The sequence below is a fragment of the Ambystoma mexicanum genome, chromosome 9 (genome assembly GCF_040938575.1).
Source record: "Ambystoma mexicanum isolate Mex_15411 chromosome 9, UKY_AmexF1_1, whole genome shotgun sequence".
NCBI classification, from domain to species: Eukaryota; Metazoa; Chordata; class Amphibia; order Caudata; family Ambystomatidae; genus Ambystoma; species Ambystoma mexicanum.
In genome coordinates, this window is record NC_090931.1 from 1,516,854,940 (window position 1) to 1,516,868,428 (window position 13,489).

General features: G+C 50.2%; 1 protein-coding gene across 9 annotated transcripts in view; it reads left to right on the forward strand.

Annotated features, from left to right (window-relative positions):
- The window catches only part of LOC138489399 (uncharacterized), a 310,533-nt gene that overhangs the window by 97,404 nt on the left and 199,640 nt on the right, over positions 1 to 13,489 (forward strand). For all 9 annotated transcript variants that reach the window (XM_069617126.1, XM_069617127.1, XM_069617119.1 and 6 more), the window contains one exon: positions 7,213 to 7,277. Coding sequence is in view for 3 of the 9 variants with exons in the window: in XM_069617120.1 (XP_069473221.1) it covers positions 7,213 to 7,277 (65 nt within the window). In the remaining 6 variants the exon portion in view is untranslated. The remainder of the gene's footprint in view (positions 1 to 7,212; positions 7,278 to 13,489) is intronic.

Sequence of the window (13,489 nt, forward strand, 5' to 3'; positions counted from 1 at the left end):
GACATATGCAGGGCTGCTACGTGGAGGTCGACGCACACCTTCACGAGATTTTACTGCGTCGACCGGGATTCCAGGGAGGAGTCCAGGGTCGGCCAAGCAGTGCTGCGCAACCTGTTCGCCTGAGGTGAGCCTGGTGAGGAGGTAAGATGCTTAATGTTGAGTTTGATGCTATGCTTAATGTTGAGCCTTTGCCACCTCCCGTGGTTGTGCATGTGTGTACTGCTATGTATTCTTTATTCATGAGCATGTGAATCCATGCCAGACCCCATGCTGGAGAAGGAACAAGTTACTTACCTGTAACTGTTGTTCTCCAGCATGGGTCTGGCATGGATTCACATGCGTACCCTCCCGCCTACCCCTCTGCGGCTCTTCACTTGGTCATACTGCCACTTCACGTGCTTCCAAATCTGAAGATGGCTGCCAGAGGCGGTGCTTAGGTAGAGGGCAGTCATTGGCTGTGGTCAGTATGACGCAGAGACCAGTGATTGGTTATTACTACGAAAGACAGATCAGGAACGAAACTGATACTGGTTTTTTCTTTACCGAGGATTCCCAGCCTGACGACGGGGAATATTCATGAGCATGTGAATCCATGCCAGACCCATGCTGGAGAACAACAGTTACAGGTAAGTAACTTGTTCCTTCCTGGCTATTGCTGAAACCTGGCTGCATCAAGCATCAGGCCCAGCACTATCCCTCGTCCTCCCAGAGGGATACTCAATACTAAGGAACGACAGGGACTCAGGTAAAGGAGGAGTAGCCTTTGTTGCCAAAACATCCCTTGGCCTTAGATTGACTCCTCCGTCCAGCTTCCGGTCCGCTGAACTCCTGTCTGTTAAGTTCCAACTCTCCGCTACACAAACCATCCTTATGCACCTCATATAGAGACCTCCTGGCCTCATCTCCTCATTTGAGGAAGAGATATCCGGCCTCCTGACCATTAATACCAAAACAGGATTTCAAGTCATCCTACTAGGGACTTCATCCTGGGCCTCGGCGATCCTAATAACGCCAATGCGCTCTCCCTGGAAAACACGATTTCGCAACTAGGGTTCAAGCACAGGATCACAGCCCCAACACATAACAAAGGCAGAACCTTGGACTGGCTGGCGGATCACAACTGGTCCACCTCCATCCTTACAAATGAACCAACTGCATGGTCAGACCACCACACCATCTCCTCCTCCATCTCTAGCAATACATAGAGGCTCCAAAGGAAGTGCCTCTGTTTTGCTGACACTGTGTGCGAGGACATGTATACCTATCATATACTTTAGAGAGCCAGAGCCCACCCACCAGAGATTCTGTCCTACATTCTTTTGTGACACTGTTCCTTTTACACCCGTTCTTCCTCATACTCCTACGTCCCGTCCCCTTTCCTCCATACTTGTGGGACATCTCTCCGTCCTGTGGGACGGGACCGGAGCACTTTGTAAAAAGCATCCACATTTTTCCAAAAATGTGTCCTTCCTCTCTTTCCTGCGCGGGGCCCGGCACGTGGCCGTAACAATGGCTCTGCCCCGCGCATCGCCCATCAGTCCTTTTCTCCGATCGATCGGGGCCGGACGCACTTGCATCCTCTGAAGACTTTCTTCCCTGTTTTCCTCTCTGGCTCTCGCTAGCTTTCGCCTTTGAGTCTGTAAATTAGACTTTCCAGACTGCTCATCGTGTCACCGTCGCTTCGTGAGGGCGGATCCCCATCCTCTTTGTTTAGAGTGTTTGGGTCCGGAACACCGTTGGGACTCCTGTTTTCACTGTGACTCCCTTCCGGTCCGGGCACTTCAACGTCAGTTGGAGCGGTGGGAGGAGGTGTTCCGACGCACTCCTCCTTCTCATTTTCAGGCGTTCATCGACGAGAAGAAGAAACGCCCGGTAAGTTCTTTACTTTTCAGAGCACCCCGGGCCGGGAGGGGAGGGGAGTTGATCACTCTGTCACCGGGGTTCGCTCTGAGGTGCCTGTCGAGCCTAATAATTCTACCGGAGTTTTCTCCGAGGGTCTCCGTAAGGGGCCTGTGTACACCGGAGTATGTTCTGAGGCCCCTCCTGTGGGGGCTGTTTGTAGACCCAGTTCTACTGAGTCGCGGGGTACCAGGCTGGGCTTGTGGTACCGAGAGGATGTTCGAGGCCCGTGCTGATAAGGCTTTTACCGGGCCTAGGTCCGAGGTCCCTCGTGCAGAGGCTAAGGTTACCAACAGTTCTGAGGGGCCGGTTAAGGCTCTGTCAGTGAATGCGGTTGCTCGCCGTTCCCGCTCTTGTGGTGACACCAGATATGTTGAGGGGGCAAAGAAGCATAGCTCTTCTTTTACCAGCAGTGCCGAGGCCCTTCCTTCGAAGGCTCAGTTGGCGGTTGGTATGTCGCAGAAACATTCCAGGCCTCATAGTACCGGTTCTGCCGAGGTTCCTTACGTTAAGGCTAAAATTAAGACCCCTGATCCATCGACGGGGACCCCTGCCTCACCTCCTCACGTGCCGCAGTTCCCCTCAGATGAGGACAAAATGGCGGCCGTTCCTGCCACGACCACGGCAGGCATTTTAGGTACTACCCCTACAACTACGCCATCGGCCCCTGGTGTAGGGTTTGGTCCTTTGGGTGAACCTAAGGTCCCTTGTGCGCATCCTTACCAGCCGGTTTATGATTGGAACGCCCGGATGCCTCTTCCGCACAATGTTTCGTTGCCCGCAGCAGCGGCTCCCTTGATTTATGTGGATACGTCGGTGGAAGGGCCGGTGTGGCACCCTTCTCCGTTACGACCCTGGATTTGTCCACCTCACGAGAGGCCTCCTCAGGTTCTGAAACAATCTCCTGAGGATGCCTTTTTCGGTAAATTTCAAGCCCTTATGCGCACCAACCCCATGAGGGAATACTTCAAAGGGCTTTTCAGGGAAATATGCCCACCTGCGCCTCAGGCTCCATCCATTCCTGCAGTGGTTCCGCCGGCGCCCCCTTTGCCCGTGGGGCCTCACCCTGTTCTTCCGCCTTTGCCACCATTGTCCCCAGTGGACAAAGCAGTGCCTGACACGGCTCAGCAGGATCCTGACCTGTCAGATGACCCTCAAGGCGATCAGGACAACGAGGACCTTCCCCGCTCTATTAGAGCCTTTCATGACCGGGTACTGGACATGATGAGTTTCTTAGATGTTCCGGTGCCCGAGGCTCCCGCTCCAAGTGGCCTTGTTGTCTTGTCCGCCTCCCTCCTCCACAGTGGTGGCTGCGGCTACGTTGCAATCCAGACCTGCAGCATCCTCTTCCACAACGGCTACTCAGGTCTTGGGAAAGGAGGACAAGCTCCTAGACTCCCTAGGGAGGACAATCTTTGCCAATTCGGCCTTGCAGCTCAGGCAGGCCAATGCCGAATTGATTTTGGCGGGAGCTAACATGCGGATGTGGAAAGGTCTTTTGGAAGACTTCAGAGGTGGCCTGTCTGATGCCAGGGTCTTGGCCCAGGATCTCCTGGAGGCTGCGGCTCACCACGTAGACACCTCGGCTCGGGGTCTGATGCTTGGGGTTGATACCTCGCGGCAAGCGTGGCTGCATGCCACTAAGTTTTTTAAGTAGGTGCAAGACAAGGTATTGGACCTTCCACTCGATGGTAAGGAGCTTTTTCACTCTTCTACTGATGTAGAGCTCACCAAAACCAAAGATAGCACTCAGACGGCTAAATCATTGTCTGTTCTGGTCAAAGCTCCTTTCAAACCACAGAGGCCACTATCGCAGAGTCGACCTTCTGGTTTCAGGGGCTTCCTCGACCGCAAATCTCGCAGAGTGGATACTCGTGCGGGGAATAACCGCCGTAGACAACAGCGTACACGGGTTTTCTCCCGCTCCTCAGCCTCTTCCTCGGGTTCAGGTGGCACCGCCACTGAAAAACTGCCAAATGAGGGTTTCCCGCGCTCGCACGAGACCCCGGTGGGAGGACACATTGCGTCTCATTGCGAGGCGTGGCAGACCATCACAGAAGACAGATGGGTCTTGTCAGTCGCTCGAGCGGGCTTCCGCTTACCGTTACCCCCTACCCCACCCCTAACCCTCCTTTTCAGCCGCCAGGCTCACCCTCCCTCAATGCCGAGGTTCAGAAGCTCCTGGACCTCAGGGCTGTGGAACCCGTTCCCCTTGGGGAGCGAGGGGAGGGATTTTATTCCCGGCTGTTTACGGTGCCCAAACCCAACCAGGCTGGCCTGCGCACCATCCTAGACCTTTCCCAGTTCAACCTGTTCCTTCCCCAAGAGAAATTCAAGATGATCACGCCCAGCCAGATACGTTCCTCTTTGCAGATGGGTGACTGGCTCAGCATTGTGGATCTTCAGGACGCGTACATGCATATCCTGATTTGGAACCCACACAGGAGGTACCTCTGCTTCTCTTTGGGAGAGGAGCACTTCCAGTTTCGGGTGCTTCGTTTTGGCCTCAGTTTGGCGCCGCGTGTCTTCAAGGAGATGATGTCGGTGATTGCAGCCTATCTTCATCTTCAGGGTATCCATGTGTATCCTTATTTGGACGACTGGCTTTTACGCAGCCCTTGCCCGTTGGCAGCAGCGGGCAATCTCCAGTCTCTCCTTCAGCTCCTGTTCCATCTTGGGCTGCCGGTGAACTGGCGGAAATCCTCCATGACAGTCTCCCAGGACGTGATCTTTCTGGGTTTTCGTTGGAACACGATCAACTGCAGAGTGTACCTGACCGGGGACAGAATGGCGGATCTGTTGGCCACGTGTCAGAAGTTTGCTCAGTCGGAGAGTATGTCGGCCTGGTGGTTCCAGAGGCTTCTGGGCCTCATGGCCTTGTGTGTGCTGGCTCTTCCTCTTGCTTGTCTCAAAATGAGACGGACCCAGATGGTCTTTCGGAATTCTTGGCATCAGGCAGTGGACCCAGACTCCATGCGGTTAATGATTCCGGATTCCATGAGAGTGGACCTGGATTGGTGGTCATCTCTCAGCAATCTGTCTGGGGGTGCAGGGTTTCAGGACCCGGCCCCTATGGTAACGATCACGACGGACTCCTCCCTCCTCAGGTGGGGTGCGACGTTAGATCTTCTTCAGGTCTCTGACCTCTGGTCGCCTCAGGACAAGCTTCTGCACATAAATCATTTGGAGCTTCTGGCGATCTTCTTAGCCCTCAGTGCGTTCAGACCGTTCATTGTCAACAAAGTGGTCCGCATAAGAACGGACAATGTGGTGTCAATGTATTACATCAACAAGCAAGGGGGAACGAAGTCTTTCCCCCCCCCCCCCCCTTGTGGACCTGTCCATCAGGATTTGGGAGTGGGCCGTGCTTCGTGGTGTCTGGCTGCTTGCAGTGCACATCCCGGGCCAGCTGAATGTCACAGCGGATGCCCTCAGCCGGCGGACAGTGGTCAGCTACGAGTGGGAGTTGAAGGCGGAGGCCCTCTCATGGCTTTTCACGCGTTGGGGCACACCGGAGGTGGACCTCTTCGCCACGGCAGTAAACAAGAAGCTTCCTCAGTATGCCTCCAGAGGGGGTCTGGGAGCCTCCTCTCTGGGGGATGCTCACGAGATTCCATGGCACAACATGAGAGCTTACGCCTTCCCGCCTCTGCCTCTAGTTCATCGTGCAATTTGGAAGTTGAAGAGCTCGGTGAACTGTTCTCTCCTACTGATAGCCCTGTGGTGGCCGGCTTGGTTTTGGTTCGCAGAACTTGAACACCTGTCGGTGTGTCCACCGATCAGGTTACCAGTAACTCCCGATCTTCTTCACCAAGGGGAAGAACATTTGTGGCACCCCTCCCCACAATCGCTCAGCTTGCCGGCATGGTGCCTGAGTTCAAGTCTTTAGAGCATTTGAATTTGTCTGCGAATAACATGCGCATTATCCAAGCAGCCAGGAAACCCTCGACCAGATCTCAATACAAGAGTAAATGGCTCAGGTTCTGACATTGGTATTTGGAAAAAGAGTTGGATCCGAGGGCGGCCACGATTGACACAGTGCTGTCTTTCGTATCCTCCCTAGCAGCGTCAGGGGTTCATGTTCTGTCTTGAACCGATGGCTACGGTTGACCTCAAGTACATGGCCTGGAAAGTGTCCTTCTGGTCGCCGTTACGTCAGCGAGGAGAGTGAGTGAGCTCCAGGCATTGTCGGTGGAGCATCCTTTCTTCGTTTTTCATAAGGACAGTCCTTTGGACAAATCCGGCTTTCCTTCCGAAGGTAGTGACCGAATTCCATCTGAATCAGTCGATCTCCCTTCCGGTCTTTTTTCCGAACCCTGCTTCAGAGGTTGAAAGGGTTCTACATTGTCTTGACGTCCGAAGAGCTCTTAAGTTCTACCTGGACAGGACTTCCGAGCTTCGGAGTTCTTCACAACTTTTTGTGACCTTCGGTAACCCTCAGGGCAAGCCGGCGTCTAAGGCATCTATCTCCAGATGGATTGCCGACTGCATCACGGAATCTTTCACCGTCCAAAAGCTGAAACCTCCTAAAGGTATCCATGCACACCTGGTGCGGGGCAAGGCAGCCGCGGTTGCTTTTCAGAAGTATGTTCCCTGGGAGTCCATCGCTAGGGCAGCTACTTGGTCCTCCCCATCTGCTTTCTATAAGCATTACTGCCTCAATATGAGCTCTAGGGCCGATGCTCAGTTTGGTCAGGCTGTGCTAAAGAACCTGTTTCAGTAAGGGGTATTTCCATCCACCCCTCGTTCCTGTAAGGAGTGCTTGGGAATCGCCCACAGGTATGGAGGAAAGGGGACGGGAGGTAGGAGTATTACCAGGTTACTCACCGTAGTGACCACCTTACTCCTAGTCCATAGTCCCCTTTCCTCCATACGCCCGCCCGCTGTCCTCTCTAATAAGGTTCCTCTGTTATTGCTAATGGGTCTTTGACCCTGCGATAGAAAAGGACCGATGGGCGATGCCCGGGGCGGAGCCAAGGTGGGCGGGGTTACGGCCGCGTGCTAGGCCCCGCGCAGGAAAGAGAGGAAGGACACATTTTTGGAAAAATGTGGATGCTTTTTACAAAGTGCTCCGGTCCTGTCCCACAGGACGGAGAGATGTCCCACAAGTATGGAGGAAAGGGGACTGTGGATTAGGAGTAAGGTGGTCACTACGGTGAGTAACCTGGTAATTACACACCTTGCTTCCCCTCTCCATTCATGTACCCTTTGTTCCCCAACCCACCTTCTGTTCTTGTACTCCTCTTGTGCACTGTCATTTCTCCACTCTGTCTCTCTTAGCATTGATTGCCTTTCTTTTTCTCATGATTCCAGGGATCTTATACCACATCATGTCAGAGATCACCACCATGAAGATCGAACGGCTGCAGTTATGGCAGGTACAGTTGGTGGGCCAGTGCAACATTTTAGATAAGAAGGCCTTGTAAACTAATAAATGTAAAGGGGGCTGGTGCAGCACCTTGCTGCTAACATATCTTTGCTAAGCTTTTTAGGTGGAGGTGAGAAGAAGGCATAACCTAGAGTCATTTCTGCAGTTTGGCAGTGGTGGAGGAAATAGGGGTATAGGTCCAGAGTTTGAGACCTGTGCAGTTCCTGCAGCTAGGAAAGTTAGTAAAGATCATGCAAGAGTGATTGCAGCTCTTGATGGCCAGTAGGTTATTCAAGGTTTCTCAGGTTGGGGCTGGGCACACAACGGATGCAGCTTCTGCCGATGAGTGAATGGCAGTGCAATTCCAAAGGATACAAGGGCTGTTTGTCCTCCTGCACATAGGGGATGTTGCTGTAGCTCCTGCATTTTAGGTGGCCATTGCCGTTCATGCCCTGTAGCTCCTGTAGGAAAGTAGGGTGGTGTCACCTACAAGCTGAAGGGTGATAGAAGCTGCTACTGGGTGATAGAAGCTGCTACTAGGGGGTGGCCCAGTACAATTCCTGAATGTCCATCTACTCAGGACTTAAGACTGATCAACCTTCTCCACAATACCATAGTCACCTCAAAAAACAACTACCTGTCTGACCAGGATTCACTAGGTGATCTCGCCAATCTTTCTAGGAAATCTCCAAATAATCACTTGCCCTTTCCATACCTCAGCACCTTTCTCAATGTGATATCAATGGTGGGTGAAACAAAAACCTCTCATACTCACAATCTGTAGAAGGTAGAGAAATGAGGGTTTGGAGAAGACTGGATGCCTGAAGCAGTTTACCCAATCCAAGAAAAATGTAAAAAAAAAAAGTCAATAAATAACAAAAACCACCAATAAAAAACACCATGGTCTTGTAATCAAAAAGCATAAAAAATAGGAAAAAAATATTAGTATTTATAATTATCTATTGCATCTATAGCGCTGCACGCCCGTAGGACTCAGGGCGCAACATAAAACAGGGACAGACGAACACACAAAAACTCAGTCAAAAAGTAATAGTTCTGCTCAAATTTCAATGGGCAGAGTCCTCTGGGGCCCCAAATGCCTCAAAACAGCCCAAAATCAGGTTTTGTGGCTTTAAAATCCACCCAGGAAAAAAAGGGGGGACTTGACCCCCCTATGCATAGAGTGTCGTGCTTCTTCCTCTTCCTGCCTCTGGTCGTCTTTCCAGCTCCCATTGGAGCAGCGCACAGCCAAAATCTCCCTGTCTTCCAAACACAGCCCTTTTTATACTCTCTGGCTCCCACTGTTTACACCTACTATTAGCATATCTATCTGCCAGCAGCTTAAAGTTGGTTAAACAACAAGCTATCAAGCCCCTTGGCTTAGTATCAGTGCTCATCATCTTTCCTACGAAGTAAAAAGTTGGTCTGTCTCAAGAACAAGCCTAATGCACATTTCACCCTCTTACATTAGCTGCTTCACAGCAAAAAGCTCAGCAGGAAGTTCTGTAGTTCCATAATTTTGTAGTTCTTTTATATTGCTATCTCAGTTTTGGTTACCATTAACCGGAACACTTGGCGCTCATCCCAGAAAGCCTGGCGGGCAGTCAGAAGAATCGTTTACTAAAACGGCCATAGAGTTCTAATAACAATGTCACTTGGCTCTCATCCCAGACTCTCAAATGAAGACACTGATGTAATGTAATTCAGAGTGCATTTCTAAGGCAGTGCTCACATTTACTAAACATGAATCTGCATTTGCATCAACGGCTTAGGCCTATTGCTCAAATATACGGCTTTGAACATGTTTAGACATGAAAGTACATGTCACCCCTCCACCCCCATAGGCCGTAGAACAAGCCATGGAGGGATCATGGAAAAAAGAGTGAAAAGACGGAAGAGCATGTAAAACATTATGTAATTCGTATTAGCTAAAATGTGTTCGCGCAGGATCTTCACTGGTCACTAAATACTGAAACATAAACATTTTAGCTTCTTTAGAAGAGCAGCAGGTACTGCTCAGCTGACAATCTTTAGTCGCCGTTGGTCGCTGATGAATCAGATGGGTGGATGTTCTTCACATGAAAAATTCCAAACAGTTCTCCTCCGTTAGTCAGGATACAGCTTTGGTGCATTTAACAAGTTCTTTGTTAATTGTCATGATGAAATAAAAAGATGATCAGGATAAATCCAGCTGCGACGATGTAGTACACAGGTGTGATCCCCCAGTCTGTTTCCAAAGAAGTCCAGAATACTTTTCAATGGTTTGAAAGAAAAGACTGTATTTGTCAGCTAGTTCATAATGTATCCCAGGATGGAGCTCCCATTTGTTGGGGTGGAGCTTTCCAACAGGACTTGGATAACCTTTGGCCAGTCTGGTGTTCTCTCCAGCAGCCTTTGGCCAATTGCAGTGCTCTGTTTGATGCTTCCAAAAATCCTCCTCTTCACTGTGGACCTCATGCCTGACTTTATTTCTGCATCATCTGTTCCCAAAAAATAAACATATTTTCATATGATGTGGAGGTTTCTGAAGAAATTGTCAACATCTCATGCTCTTCTATTCTTGCCTGTTCAAGGTAGAGAGTCTCCTCCCTCAGGAATAGGGGTGTAACCATCTGGAGATGGCTTTAGGTGGTCGGACACTTGACGAGTGCCTTTTTTAGTAGTCAGGGTTGGTAGGACTGCTGTTCCTGAGCCAATAAGTTTCAGTAATGTCAAAGGAGGTCTCTTGCATCGTCCTAGTGCTTCTTTATCATGGATTTCCTGTAGGACTTAGTCCCCAGACTTCAAGGTATTCTGTGACTTGTCTTTGTCTTGCTGCTGTGGAAATGCTTCTTCACCGTGGATGGAGTCTCTCAGGAAATGTATGAGAAACAGCTGGTCTGGCTTGGTGAGAGAACTATAAGGAGTTTGTAAGTCAGGCATATACATATGAGCGCCAAACAGCAACTCATAAGGTGTTTTACCTTCAAATTGAGAAAGGTGTGGCAGGTTATTCATGCTAGGCTGCACTATAGGTACATGATTCACCCAATTACCCCCAGAAGAAAGGATGCATTTAGTCAAGGCTTGCTTTGAGAGAGCCAATAGGATACTGGCTCTCTAAAACGCCATTAGCGTGTGGGCAAAATGGGATGGAGAACTGCAGAGTACAACCCCAGCTTGACAAGGCCTCTCTTAAGGCTCTGCCTGAAAAGGCTGGCTCATTGTCAGACTGGAGTAATTTTGGTGCTGTCATAGCTACTAAGGACAGCAAACCTTTTATGACCCCTTTACAATCAGCATTCTTCTGGAGTATTAGCCAAGTGGCGGGTATCAATGAACTATGTGGTCCATATACATGCATTCAAAAGGCACTGTTGCCCGTGTTAGTGTGCTTACTGGTAGTTTTTGGGAATTGTCCACCGTTGTCTGTGAACATATGGAGCACTTTGCTATGTACTGTCGTACCTCTTTACTAAATCCTGGCCATCAATATCTATCCTGCAAGAGCTGTGTAGTAGCTGAAACCCCAAAGTGGGTTGTGGCTACACTTGAATGTGCTGCATAGATACATTTTTATCTATTTTGCTTGATCGGTAATACCCTTTGAACAGGGCCTCCTTTTGACCTAGGTATTGTGACTGTCACTGTATTCTGTTTTCTCTTTTATAGCATAGTTTTAAGTAGTGGGGAACCCTGGTGGGTTAGGACTGTTTGCATCCAGACATGCTTTTATGTCCTTATCTATGTACGTGGCTGAGCATGTTAATGCCGCTACCACTTTTTGTACAGTCCGCTGTCTTGCAGACTGGTCAGCAAGCGCATTGCCTGCACTATGCACAGAGGTGTGCTTTTGTGTGCATAACCCCGATGAAAGGTCTAGCCATTTTGATGTCTCATGCTTTTTGCCAAATTTTTTAGACCATATTGCCTTGCCTTTAGCATCTCTGAATGAGTTGGCTTGCCACCATTGAAGGCCAAAATTATAATTTCGTACTACATAGTTCGAATCAGACACAATTCAAGTGGGCATATGTGGATCAACTTGTTCTAGAGCAAGGAGGCCTTGTAGTTACACCAACCTGAGCTGATGTATCCCTTAAATGTGTTGTTTGTGTATAACCTGGTATTTAAACCCATTGTTGTGTTTGAATTGCCCTTTTACAGCAGCACAGTCAGCAGGATACTTGCAGCGTGTCCTGTGAGAAACCTGAGCCGTTTCTCCCAGGTTATTCCCCGGGGTTCGTTTGTTCAGCTGGCCAAGGGAGGCCCATCGCTCTTGGATCCCAACCCTTGGGGTGGATGAGCGGGGGAGGATCACCTGGGCAGGGGGTACTTGGAGACTGCAAGAGGAGCAGCCTTGGGCGAGACGCAGTATCCTATTCTTTGGATGCACCCCTACCGGATATCCGAGCAGTCTTTATGGGATGTTGCCACCAAAATCCCATCCCTCCTAGCACTTTCCATTACGGAAAGGACAGAGAGAACAGGGGAACTCAAAATTACCTCTAAAACCCAATATGAATTTTGCCTCTCTACAGCACTACATATCCCATAATCCCCTTCTTCTAGAATACCAAAGGGGATGTAAACTAACATCCAAGGGATATTTCCACTTAACACCCATTATCCCATTCCGTTATTGAAATACACAAGGACTGGGACGAGGAAGAGGCAGATGGGAGTCATGAGGATGGTCCATAGGAGTCCATGGGCATTGGATTCCCGTGGGCAGTCTCCATGTTGTCCTGATAATGAGGTTAGGTAGAGTTAGGCAGGGAGGGACAACTATTCACACCTGACACCAATTGACTCTAGCTGGGAGCATAAAAGCAGCAGCCAAGAACAGCACTGTGAGCGAGTCGGGGATGCTGGAAGGTACCGCAGAGCAGGAGAGAGCCCCAATGAGCTGAAGAGACCCTGAGAGACGTGGCGGAGAAAGCCGCCCAAACACTGGCCCTGCTACCAGAGAGGAGATTGCAGTGTGGAAGAAGAAACTGTCCCTGTCATGAAGGGGTTTGCAAGTCACAATGGTAACTTCCACTAACCTGGATCAGATGGCAGCAACTGTGGAATGGAAAACCCCCCTGGAGATTCTGCTTCCCTCTGCCTGTGAAGTGAAAGCAAGCGTCCCCAACCAGCACTATCCTCCCGCAATCAGAGAAAATAACGGACTCTCCCAAGTTGGGATTAAAGCCAAGACAGAGTGCGGGTGAGCTTAAGTGGGAGTTTATCAATCAGAATAGGGCATGCAAAGAACTCTGCAAACTCCGAGAGCGCTCTGTCTGACAATAGCAAAGACAGGCGTATATATTTACAAAAAAGTCATCAGAACCTACATACTATAGGGGGCACAAGTTCAGTTGGATTGGGTGGCGACGACTATCTATAGGTGCTGCTGTGGTGTGGTTGGTCTTGGCTGGAAGACGTCACTGGTCAGCCTCGTGGGTTGGGCTGGGCCTGGCAGGTCGGCTTGAGTTCATCCGGGCGGTGTTGTTGTGCCAATGCGGCCTGTGTCAGAGATGAATGCCTTTCCTGACTTATTGGCCCTATGCCATGCACACCGCAGTCATTCAGTCAATGCAATATTATTTTCTTTAGTAAATCTTTCAATAGGTTATCTTACAGGTTAATGCAACACAGGAGGAATGTACCTTGTGAGGGGTTTGGTGGTCATTTGTCAAGGCACGATTACCAGTGTCCTGTTGACCGGTACCACAGGTCGAGGGGCTGGGTCCTAGGGCATGGGATGGGCGGTACATGTCTTTCTGTCTTGTTAGAAGTTATTATGAATGGGCTGCTGTATATTGCCACAGTGTTGGGTGTCTTGATCACACAGAGTCGTAAGTCTTAAGGTGATCCGGTGGGTTGTGGGGTTTACGAGGGGGCGCCTGTGGATCTGTGTATTCAGGCAGGGGTTTACTGCCGTGTTGTAAATAACGCAGGTGGCGGGCAGTGGCCTTGGGAGCTGCAGAGGGGGCTACAAATCTTTGAAGCGGCTCCAGTCTGGTTGGGGGAGCTGGAACAGCGCGGCGCGGGCCTCTGCTTTTTTGCTTGGCAGTCTTCGCAGGGTGGGAGGGGGAATGACCTTGCGCATATTCACAAAGGTATCTTCCTCGTGTGTTGCCGACTTTAGAGGTGAAAACACCACAAACATTTGAACACTCTATAATACTTATTCTCCAGCATGGGGTCTGGCATGGATTCACATGCTCATGAATATTCCCCGTCGTCAGGCTGGGA